We start from the raw sequence: 12,529 nt of genomic DNA on the forward strand, positions 1-12,529 counted from the left end.
TGGACTATGCACTCTGCACTCGGGACGGTGGATTCTGGACTCCGTAATCTGGGCTCTCTCCTCGAGACTCTGGGTTCTGGTCGTTGGGCAATGGAATCTAAACTCTGCATTATCGAATCTCAACTCTGAGCTCTGGAATCTGAACTGTAAACTCTGGTCTCACTATTTTGAATTAGGAGCTCTGGACTTTGGGCTCTGTATTATGTGCTGAGGATTCTGGGCTCAGTATTTTGGAATAAGAACTCTAGACTCTGGTTTCTGGTCTCTCGGCCTGGACTGTAGGTTTTGAACTCTGGCATCTGAACTCTGAACTCTTGGCTCTGAACACTGCGCTCTGACCTCTGCACTCGGAACTCTGGATTCTGGACACTGAGCTCTGTTTTCGGAACTCTGAGTTCTGATCAGTGTAGAAGTTGATGAAGAATTTTTTCATTATTTTTATTCAAAAATCAGATTTTGTGAAAATCACTCGTACAACATTTTTCTGTAGGATTTGCCATTTTTAGACAATAGCCATTTGAAACAATTGGTAAAAAAGTTTGACCCTTTTTAAAAGACAGTCTAGATCATTTTTGGGAAAACAAAGTATGCAGAGTGGCTTTTTGTGACAAGACAGAAAGAAAGTTTCATTAAAATCTGGGAGGGTGCTGCCAACTCTGAATATGATTTAGCGCAAAATTCGTCTGATGATCTCCGGCTACGGAGCCTTTCGAACTGAGCTTTCAGCGTTCCTTCCGAACGTGAAAACCTCTTTTCAGATTGACCAAAGAGGAGAATGTCGAGTTACAGCGGATGGCTTGATTCGCCACAAACGACTTCTCCTGTATCTTACCGAGAAGTTATATATATATATATATATATATATATATATATATATATATATATATATATATATATATATATATATATATATATATATATATATATATATATATATATATATATATATATATATATATATATATATATATATATATATATATATATATATATATATATATATATATATATATATATATATATATATATATATATATATATATATATATATATATATATACATATATATATATATATATATATATATATATATATATATATATATATATATACATATATATATATATATATATATATATATATATATATATATATATATATATATATATATATATATATATATATATATATATATATATATATATATATATATATATATATATATATATATATATATATATATATATATATATATATATATATATATATATATATATATATATATATATATATATATATATATATATATATATATATATATATATATATATTTTATTCATATGATTTCAAGACAGATAGACCATTCAATGTTGCCTTGAAAGGGCTACCGCAAGGTCAAAGTTTGGGTCCGGTGCGATTGTCACTCAAAATCTTCGCTCACTGGAGCAAGAGGTTATTGAAACAGACAATTCCGTCCTTCAGTAGATCCACGCATGCCAAGCTCGAATCGATAACTACACCATCGATCTCAACTTTGTAAGGCGGCATGTAAACGCGTTAGTTCTTCATGAAAGTCTTGTCGCCAGTACCGTCATTTGTTTGCTTAGAAAAAATATTATAAGCCTGAGCTTATCTAGGCGAACTTTCGAGATGTCTGGCACAGCTGAATATTTCTGCGTCTTGTGGAATATTAGAATACTTCGCGGACTATCTTTTATCCGAAAGAAGATCGGATACGGTCGAACCCAATTCAATATGTTTGATTTTAACTGGAAGCGCGGATCTTTGGCGAAGAATCTGGTTCGACATCCATTTTGGGATCATTTGGGTCAATTAGGAGTACACTTAATATACGGTTGAGTGCCAATATTTATGGTCTTCCTGAAATTTCAAATCGGACACACCTCAAAAGTATTGATACCTCGAAAAAGTCCCCATATAAAATTTGAGCGCAATAGAAAAACAATGTCATGAAGTGGTCGATACTGTCTTTGTAGTGCAAGGAGATGGGGCTTGAGTTTGTAAATGCGGTTTTCTTTTTTATTTTATTTTTTTGAATGCCAAATGCTTTAGAAATCAATGAAGTGACGAACTCTGGTGTTATTTAAAAAAAAAAACATGTTTTCTGATTTTTATTTAAAAATCTCAGTTTGAAAATGAGAAGTGCCAGAGAGGAAACTTTTGTCAAAACATTTTTTTATGAGAAGATACAAGATCCGTTGTTTCACGCAGTTCTCAGACATTTGGCATAGAAAATTAATTAAAAGCAGTTTTTGCAACCCCAGTATCAACTCAAATCCAAAATTTTCCAACAAAATTCAGTGTGGCAGAAGATCTCGGCGTTTCATTACATCCTAAGCCATTTAGCATAAAAAATTTGCGACATGGGAGCAGAATTCAAAATTTGACCGTATCGCAGATGCCAGGGCTTTGAGCACGGCACAAAAAATGACATTTGAATTTCAAATGTACGATCTATAGTGATAATTTGCACACAAAGGACACTTGTCCGGTGAAAGACACCACAAAAGGTTTCGAATGTTCCAATTGTAGCGAAAACTAAAAACCGAATTTCTGGGTATGTCCGATTCGAGAAAACAAATATAAGCTCTCGTTCAAAGAAAACAAGAACAACTAACGAAAAATTCAGGCTCACTTCAAGAAAACCAGTCTAAACGTAAATTAGCACGCCTCTCAATAGAATTACAACTTCTCTGCCTATACAAGCATCTTCTATCTCCGTCACAGCATCCTACAATGGTGCGTCGTCTTGTGCTCTAGTGACAGGTAACAAGACTAAAAGAACGATTACTACGACGCTGCCAATTTCGTTCCCACACAACGCTTTTTTGCTACAACCGCTGGCTAGCTGGCATTTACGGAAGAAAAAATGAATTTCTTGCAACAATCAACGCTTCAATTGATGACTGAAATGCTAAATTCTACCTCCATGTTTGAAGCTTTCCAAACTGGGTGGGATGTGCCAACAAAATTATAATAAATTTTAAGTTTAATAATATCTTTAAATAATCATTTAAATGTATTACATTGGATCCGTATTTTGGTGGAGTTCAGCCGAATCGCTGTGAAATCTACAATATAAAATTTTGTGTTGTTAACCCCACTAAAACCTGTTCAATACATTCCCACCTTTCACACAAATATGTTACCTGCTGGCTGAAATCATGATATAACATGATATTTTAGTTGAAAGTTGGAAATTTGAGGGAAATGAGAAAAAACTATTTTGCATGTAGTGGTATAATTCAATTAAAAAATTATCTCACATTTTGGAGTTTTCAAAAAAATAAAAATTATTAGTAAGTTACTTTACAGTAGTACTTTGCCGTGGAATTGAAATTTGGTACTGTATTAACTTGAAACTAAACTTATGAACTAAAAAACTTATTCCGCCAAAAGGCGGTGTTGGGCAGCTGCTGGGAAAAAATGTCGTCTTCGAAGTACTTTCAAGTTTATGCGTTTATTTGGGCCTAGTTCTCTCAATTTTCCACCGATTTCAAGTAAACTACTTGCAAATGATCGGGAAATTATTCAAGATTCTTCAATTATACTTGTTGGTCAGGTCAGATAACTGGTTCTGGCTTTCCAAAAAATGCCGTGTGGTCTGTCAGAGGACCATGTCAGCCATATTCAATAGTTATACAACTTCTAGCTCGAAGTGTGTCTTAGCATAACCTGAGTATAAATAAAAGCTATAAATGTCAACCTCCTAAATGAATTTGGAGATATACTAACTAGTTTTGGGAAAACTAGAGAAATGATTCCTGCTTTGGCGGTTTAAAGGGTAAATTATTCGTCGTATTTGAGGGACTCATCCAGGACAGATTTGTAGTGATCAGTTGCATCTTCGCACTAGCCCCGTGTCTTGTACACTAAGAATCGGCTGCAAAGCCTGTCGAAAAAGAAGGTCAAGTTCCAAAACGGAATGATAGTATCAAAGCTTTGTTTTGCTTTTAGATATGGTTCCAGGAGGTATTGTAAAGGACACAACCCCGAGCGCCATATCAAACTTCACAGTTATTCGTATGGAATGCATGAGAGTACTGTAGTATTCTCTAGATATTATGGGACTTCGTGAGACCGACTCCATAGAATATTGTGAAGAAATATATTCGAAAAGCGCAACCCATATCAAAGATTTGCACCTAAATATTACAGTAATGTCATGTCAATTTACTCCAACTCGATGATGAGCATTTGAAATTATCCGAACATTTGCGGAAACTTTTCACCCGGGCCCAGGAATTGCGGGATCGGATGTTTCAGACCACCTGTTTGTGTAAATAATACTGTCATGTGCTACCTGACATTAAACCAACGCGACGATGAATGAACAATGCGCTTACATTTGTAGTCATCTGCGTTTTTTGTGGACACACTCATCATAAAAACAAACTATTTAAGTTTTTTGAAGGGAAACAAAAATTTGTGACCGAAACTTTGTTAAAATCAAGCATTAGATTTAAGAGTAACTCTAAGTTTGTTATTCATCGATTTGATCGCATTGATCGATTCGGCGGAGGAATCACAATAGCGATCAATCGCAGAACCAGACGTTGCGTCTTGCTGTCTCTTGACACCAAGGTGATCGAGAGTTTGGGTACCGAAGTTGAAGCCTACCGTCCCCGCAATGAACGAATCATATGGAAAGATGGTAATGTCGATTAGCCGCTGCATTGTTGAGATTTGATTTGGCTACATCATGTTTCCCGTTCTCACCGATAAACCGTAAACATTTGAGCTGAGTGTCAATTGCAGAATGCCGACAGGTGCAATCAGCCCAATTCCATCAACGACGTCAAGCTGTTTTCTACCGAACTTGCATGTTAAAGCAGCGACCTCTCCCGGTCAGGTAAAGCCAAGGAGGGTATATGTCCTCCCGATTACAAGCGGACGCCACCACCATCGCCGCTCATCTTTCTACCGCTCAACCATCAGGATATTACTTGCTGGAACATCTTAGTGTCTACTACCAGAACGTGAGAGGACTATGCACCAAAATTGACGGGTTGTTCATCGCTGTTTCAGACGCCGAATATGATGTTATTGTTCTAACCGAAACGTGGCTGAATGATCAATTTACTTCAGTTATTCGGCTCAAAGTACAAGGCTTACCGTAACGATCGCGATCCAGACAGTACAGGGAAAAAACCCGGTGGCGGTGTGCTTATCGGAGTGGCCAACCGGCTGTCGTCCAAACATAAAACTAATAGAACCCATCTCGAATAACTATGGGTAGACATTCGCGATACTAATATTTGTCAATTGCTGCCATCGATTTTTTTTGTGTGTTCTATGTCAATCAATAAAAACTCTTTGCATTTAAATTACACAAAAATTGAAAAGCGCGGTTCCGGTGGTAATACCGCGTGGTAAACTCTTATTTCCCGCGGTGAAAATCATCTTACCACAAAGCACAATTCCTGCGCGGTTGCGGTAATTACAAATACCGCGACGAATATTGGCTAGAGTGACCAAGTCGGGTCCCAGATATTGATAAAACGAAGTCAAAACGGCTAACTATGACTTATTTTGCTGCTTTTAAATCTTTGGAATCTGGACATTAATTAATCTGAATGTCTGGACGACACATACGAAATTGTGGTATTTTCATTATTTTCAATCGTTGTAAATTATGGGAGCAGTCACTTTCCAAACTAACTATTTCAATGGTACAGTTTACCCCTATTATGAAAATTCATTAAAACGAAAACTCAACTTATCCGAGCAATCAGAGCAATGTATTAGCGCTTTTTATCCTCACCGTAAAATCCTTTTTGCACAGAGCGGCAAACTAAAGATCAAAGGCTAGCGTTCCATCTTGCAACCCATTCTAGTTCATTTCCGACAGTTTCCCAAATCCCCTAAATACCTGTGTGATCCCGTCGCATCAACGGATAGGAACTGAACGAATGCAAAGCAGAAAAAAAATATCTAGCTATCACCCACTCCCAGCCAACAGGCTGCATTCACTATCGGTCATTGAATTTCGCTCTGATGCCACGCGACCGTGACAGTTCCAACCCCGGTACCACCGTCACTGGTACCGCCCACCGTTTCCATCCCACCGGAGGACGACAATTCTCGTGAGGCACATTCCACTTCCGCCGCCGCCGGTATCGCTATGGCTCGACGGGCGGCACCACCTGCGGGTGTCGTCTTACCTCCACTGCCGCCGCCCGGCACGATACGCCGCACTCACTCGATGTTCATGATTTTTTTGAACGCCTTTCGGAACTCCGGATTGAAGATGGTGTAGATGACCGGATTGACGAAGCTGTTCATGTAGCCGAGCCAGGTGGTCAGGATGAAGGCCGTCACGCCCGGTTGGCAGGTCATGTCCAGCTTGGTGCACATCGCGTCCATGATGTTGCACGTGAAGAACGGCACCCAGCAGATTAAAAATACGCCTGCGGATGAAAGGGAGAGAGACAGAGAGAAAGAATGGGGGTTAGTTGAAGTTGGAAAGAGTGAAAAACCACATTTTTGTCGTTTAGTTAGATACCGGACGGTACTATCGGACAGACTGCAAAGGACCTGTTGATGATGGCTTGGCAAGGATGAAAACAAATACGAAATAATCGACGACAGATGTGTCCGGATGCCATCCGAGGTTTGTATTTTTACTGGTTAACAAAGAGGATTGGATTCAATAGGAAAAGAACATTCGATATGGCTTTTGTTTGCGCGATAAATGTGAAGCCTTTATAGGACATAGGGTGATGAGCCTATTTTCACTAAGCAAGATGCCTCACTAATTCGGTAATTTCTTGCCTTACAATCAATGGAATGCGTAAAAATTGACATCAACCGCTTTGCTTCGTTGTTAAGAACCAATATAATAACACAAATGCGTTGAAAACAGTAAAATTCTCGTGTTTGAGCACAATGAAAACTCGAATCGAGTGCCCCTATTGTTGCGCTACCATTTGACTAAATGCGTTGAACAAAGATGGCAGACACTGCTCTAACCAACGGCTTCAAATGGGTAGGGTGATAATAGAAACATGGCGCAAATAGGCTCATCACCCTATAATTGTGAACAATTGACAATTGATAGATTTAACTATCCACATCGTGATTAATAAAAGCAAATTTTTTTAGGGGGATTTTTATCATTTTGTTTACGCATGTACTGTATAAATTTAATTACTGTCCTGGGTAGAGTTCAGAATCAATCTCAAAAGATAATACGTTGATTTATTCGTTATTGCATATTATGAAGCATGAATTTAAAAAAAATCTCCTTCATGTTCATAATTTTCTTCTTCAATGTTCAAAATGGAGAAAATATTCTAATTTAATTACGCTTCATAGTTTCAAGGATGGTCCCAAAAGCTCGTCGGAGCCAACCAAAACCATAAACCAGGCAATAAATACCTCCCGTTGGGAAATGATCCCAAAAAAGGGCTGCCCAAAAACTTTTAGACTTTTAAAACAACAAAATCCCAGAACAATTTACTTTCGCAGCCCGTTCAGGCCACCGCACGTATAATAAACTGGAAAACACTCCAACGCAACAGAACACCGCAAAAAAAGAACAAAAAAAACAAACGAAAAATAAAACAACAGCGTTAAGCCGCAAGCTTGTTGACGCCAGCCGCTTGACATCCGTTCAACCCGGTCCACCCCTCTCTCCCCACTCGAAACCAAGCGAGCCTGAAAAAGTAATAAGCGACGAACCTGTTCCAAAATTCCCACCAGCAAACACACACTCCCACTCTGCATTGCAGAGTCAGTACTACACGTGGAATTTGATTAGCGCTATAACCGCGTCCCCGCTGGCCTAGGGGATGGAGCAGAATCGGCTGACCCACCGTCGCGTTGCTCGCATCACCACCTGGTGCTGCTTCCAAACCAACATTCGCCGGGGATTTTCGGCTGCTCTTTTCGCGGGGTGAAATGTATGCTAGGGCTTTACGCTCATCCACTTCTGCTAGCGGGTAACACGAAACGTGTGGCCGTTTGACTGCCTGCCTGCCTAATGGGGTTCCACACGAGCCATGGATTGTGGACTGAATGATGATGCCGAGTAGAAACAAAAAAAAAACAAGCAGAACGGCAACTGTTGCGAACTTTTGGCGAGGGTTTCCCGTTGGTGTTAATTTTTTTGTGTCTGTGTTTGAAATAGCTCTTGTTGGGAGAATGTTAAGGAAGTGGCGCGGAAAAAAGCTGCTCGGTTTGGAATTATTCAAGTTGAATTCGCCTTGGAACTTCTGGTAGTAGGCTAATTTTCGTGCAGGCAACTGACTGGAACAGACAGTACAAAATATTGGGGGTTGTTAGCAGATGCCGTTTTGAGCAATATTTTAACTCGACCGTAATTGAGTTGTTACAATTGTAATAACTCAATATTTGAAACGATTATGTGGCTACTGGAAAATGTGTAATAACTCAATAACGAATACTTTGTTCAGTATCAGGAATCAGTAGCGTCTGGCTCAAATGGCGATTTGTGCCTTGCCAGGGCCGGCGGAACAACTTTTTCCCGAGTGGGTAGTAAGATTCGGAGCGATTTCTTCCCGTACTGACGAAAGTTCAGCTATGGCGTTTTTAATGAAAATGAAAATTCCCTGATAATAGCCGGTGGCTATTCGGAAACACCCTTTGTTAACAGGTATGTATGTCCGATACCTCAGCGAAAATGTATTTGTTGAATACAGATACTACAAATGTTCCACAGCTAAGTACCAATTACTCTATTCTTTTAAATTTCGTTGCATTAATTTTCCGTTCCCTGCTATAAAACCTTCCTTTCGCGGGTACTGAAGCCTGCATGATAGTGTTGATTAATGGAAAGGTATCTCCGTCGACCGACATCCTTTCAGGCTTAGTGGCGGTCGATTTGACTATTTCTCCGAGGGCAAAAATAATGCCGATAAGTTTCATTTTCGATGCAAATTTTGTCTAATCAGGGTCGCCGAGAGGGGAGGGGGACGGTGTGTCCCCCCCCCCCCCCCCGGGCCCTGTGTTGGTGAGGGGGCCCGGACTTTGAACAGGAGGAATGATTCTGTTAAATATTATTCCAATACCAATTTATTGGAAAATTCAATTCGAGTTTCAATATTTATATGATTTGATTTCCGTCAATTTCTATCATAAAGTTAATCTTAAATTTCATTATAAAGTTTATACTGCATGAAAGACTAATCAAAAGAAATCTTTGAAATTTACAAATCAAAAACGATTTAACTCCGCGGTGGGCAAAAAGACATGAGATATTTTTTTTTGTAAATGGTGCATTAAATCTAAAATTTATTTTCTATTTCACAACAATTATTTTCTGGGCTCTTGAAATTGATTTTAATTCTTATTTTACTAATTAATTTTGAAACTTTCAATCTGTGGATAGGTGGTTTTTAATCATTAGTCCAATTTCCTTTTTTTGTGTTTCCAGGATGATATGTGACTCCTATTTCTACTTACTTCAATCCGTAGTGGCTGCTAAATTAATCACAAAAGAATCTATTTGAAAAAAGAAAACCCAGCAACCTTCTTTTAGAATGCTCAACTGTTCAAATAAGATTTGTGAAACGAGTTCTGAATAACTCCACAAATCAAGAAAGAACAATAAAATCCACGAAGAAAACGACCCATGGTAATTTTTCGTATTCACTTGAATTTTTTATTTAACTACGCGAACTCGAAAGTTTTTGTCATCTCTAAATAACTTTCTTAAGAAAAATGATTTTTTTCATTTTTATCTCTTGTTTCATATTTGCTTTTTTTGTTTCTTTTCCAGGTTTTTTATTCTTTTTATTTTCTTTATTCAATCTTATTTTACTTTTCTTGTATATTTTGTGCCATATTTTCCGTTTTATATTTCTACCATTTTTGCTTTCCTTTTAAAATTTGTCCCATTTTTTCAATTCGCTTCATCTTTTCTTTTTTTTATTTTATCTATCGTTTTATTCGTTTCATTTGCAATTGTTTGTTTAACTGTTCATTAAATTTATTTAATTTATTTTACTAAACTTTTATTTTTTGTTATTTCATTGTATTTTTTCATATCCTCCAATAAACTTATTTCAGTATTTCTTTCTCCGCCTTTTTTCATTTTAGGTGTCTCTCATTAGCTCAATAAACATTTATTCTATTTCTTTCGTTTAAATTTGTTTTTCGCGTGAAATTTTCTGTTCTCCATTTATCAGTTTTGAAATATATGCTTTTCTTTGGTACGGATTTTTTAGTATTCTCCTGTTTTTGTTTATTGGTATGTTACATTACCATTAGTATTTTCCTTTTTAACCCATTTAAACAATTTTCAATTCAATGTTTTCTATTTTGTTACTTCTTTCATTTGAATATTTTTCCTGTTATTTTATTTTGATCTTTATTTTTAGAATGTTTTAGGTTTTCCATTTCATAAAATTTTAGATTTTTTTCCACTTTTACTTTACATAGATTTATTTATTTTTTAATTCAATTATTTTTTAAATTTTCTCTTGTTTTTCTTTGTGAAAATATTCTGTTTTTTCAATTCTTCTGGGTAGTGGAATAAGTTTCCTTCTTTTTTCAGAAAGGTGTCGCTAGGGTACTGTTTTTGTTTTTGGCAGTTTGATGATCCATGTATTCTGAAGGCGTGTTTGGATGATTTGAAACGCACTTGCTGGCACTCATTCTCAGTAGAATAAGTATTTCAAATTTCTTGTCAAAAATGTCAACTTTCGTTCCAACAAAACAGCATTTGCGGGAAGTTTTGCTGCATTATTTCCTTATGGATAAAAGTGCTGCTGAAACACATCGGTTGTTGGTCAATGTATATGGTGAAAGAGCCCCATCGAGCACAACCTGTAAAGAATGGTTTCGGCGATTCAAAAGTGGCGATTTTGAAGTTAGTGATAAAGAACGCGAGGGAGCCCCAAAGAAATTCTCAGATGTTGAGCTGAAAGAATTAGTAAGTGAAGATCCATGCCAAACGCTCGAGGAACTGTCGAATACATTAAATGTTGATAAATCAACGGTTGGTAAACGTTTACACGCAATGGGTATGGTACAAAAACTCGGAAATTGGGTGCCATATCAACTGAAGGAGAGAGATATTGAGAGACGTTTGGTTACCTGCGAGCTGTTGCTTCAACAGTACAAAAGAAAGAGCTTCCTGCATCGAATTATTACTGGTGATGAAAAATGGATTTATTACGACAATCCTAAGCGACCGAGGTCATGGACTATGCCAGGAGAACCCGGTCCATCAGTGCCGAAACGAAATATCCACAGTTCGAAGATTATGTTGTGCATTTGGTGGGATCAAAAAGGAGTTGTGTATTATGAAGTTCTTAAACCGTCCGAAACTATCACTGGAGATCGCTACCGACTGCAACTTATACGATTGAACCGAGCTATAAAAGAAAAAAGACCAGAATGGAGAGATAGACACGAAAAATTAATTCTGTTACATGACAACGCCAGGCCCCATGTAGCAAAACCTGTCAAAAACTATTTAGAAGGAATTAAATGGGAAACCTTAGCGCACCCAGACTCCCCGTACTCCCCAGACATCGGACCTTCAGATTTTTACTTGTTTCGATCAATGCAGTCTGCGCTTTTTGGAGAAAGGTTCACATCTTCTGCAAACATCGAAATGTGGCTAGAAAATTGGATCAAGTCGAAAGATCAAGATTTTTTCTACAAAGGAATCAATTTACTGCCAGAAAGAAGGGCGAAAGTTGTCGCATCTAATGGGGAATACTTTGCATAAAATTACTTTGTAATCATATGTTCAAATAAATAACAAACTTAAAGAAAAAAAGGCGGGAACTTATTTCACTACCCAGGATTAGGATTTGTATTTTTACCCATTGAATCCATTTTGATTTTCCATGTTTTCTATGATTTCACTACTGTCTCTTTTTGGGCAATTTCCACCAGTTCCTGTTTCCTATTTTTTTTCGACCTATTCCGTTCAATTGTTCCCATTTCCCAGTTCTTTAAAAAAATCCATTTTTAGATTTTTCGAAGTTATTTTAATTTTTATCTTTTTATTCCATGCTAGTACATTATCATTTCTTTTATTTTGAAACATTTTTTACATTTTCCAATTTTCTTATGTTCATGCTTTCAGTTTTTTAAATTTGCTGCTCATTTTTATATTTCAAATATTTTATATAATTTTTATTCTTACGTTTAACTCAGTAGATCCATTTTGATCATTTCTATATTTTCTTATTGTAGTTTTGTTTTTATATTTTTCATTGCATTCATTTTTCTTTTTTTGCCATTATTACTGTTTTCCATGTTCATGATGTTTTATTCCCTTGTTTAATTTGATTGTTTCAATTATTCAATCTGTTTTTTTCCTTCGTTTATTTGAAATGGACTTTTAACCATTGGTCATTCCAGTCCATTTAGTATGCTCTGAATTACATTGCATTTGTTACATGTAATGTTTTCTCCTAACCGTAATTCAAATATCATTGTAAATTTTAATATTCTTGAGAAATTTCAACGTCTTTTGGGCCCTATTTTTATCATCTGCTAAAGCTTCAAGTAAATTTGATGTTACTTC

General features: G+C 36.8%; 1 protein-coding gene across 1 annotated transcript in view; it reads right to left on the reverse strand.

Moving 5' to 3' along the window:
* Nucleotides 1-1,344: 1,344 nt before the first annotated feature.
* Nucleotides 1,345-12,529, reverse strand: part of LOC131696192 (dopamine D2-like receptor) — a gene marked incomplete at its 5' end in the record, with an annotated part of 102,914 nt that continues 91,729 nt past the window's right edge. Inside the window, one exon of the mRNA XM_058984736.1 lies at nucleotides 1,345-6,431. Coding sequence (XP_058840719.1) covers nucleotides 6,220-6,431 — 212 coding nt within the window. The remainder of the gene's footprint in view (nucleotides 6,432-12,529) is intronic.

The sequence above is a fragment of the Topomyia yanbarensis genome, unplaced genomic scaffold (assembly GCF_030247195.1).
Source record: "Topomyia yanbarensis strain Yona2022 unplaced genomic scaffold, ASM3024719v1 HiC_scaffold_89, whole genome shotgun sequence".
Classification (NCBI taxonomy): Eukaryota; Metazoa; Arthropoda; class Insecta; order Diptera; family Culicidae; genus Topomyia; species Topomyia yanbarensis.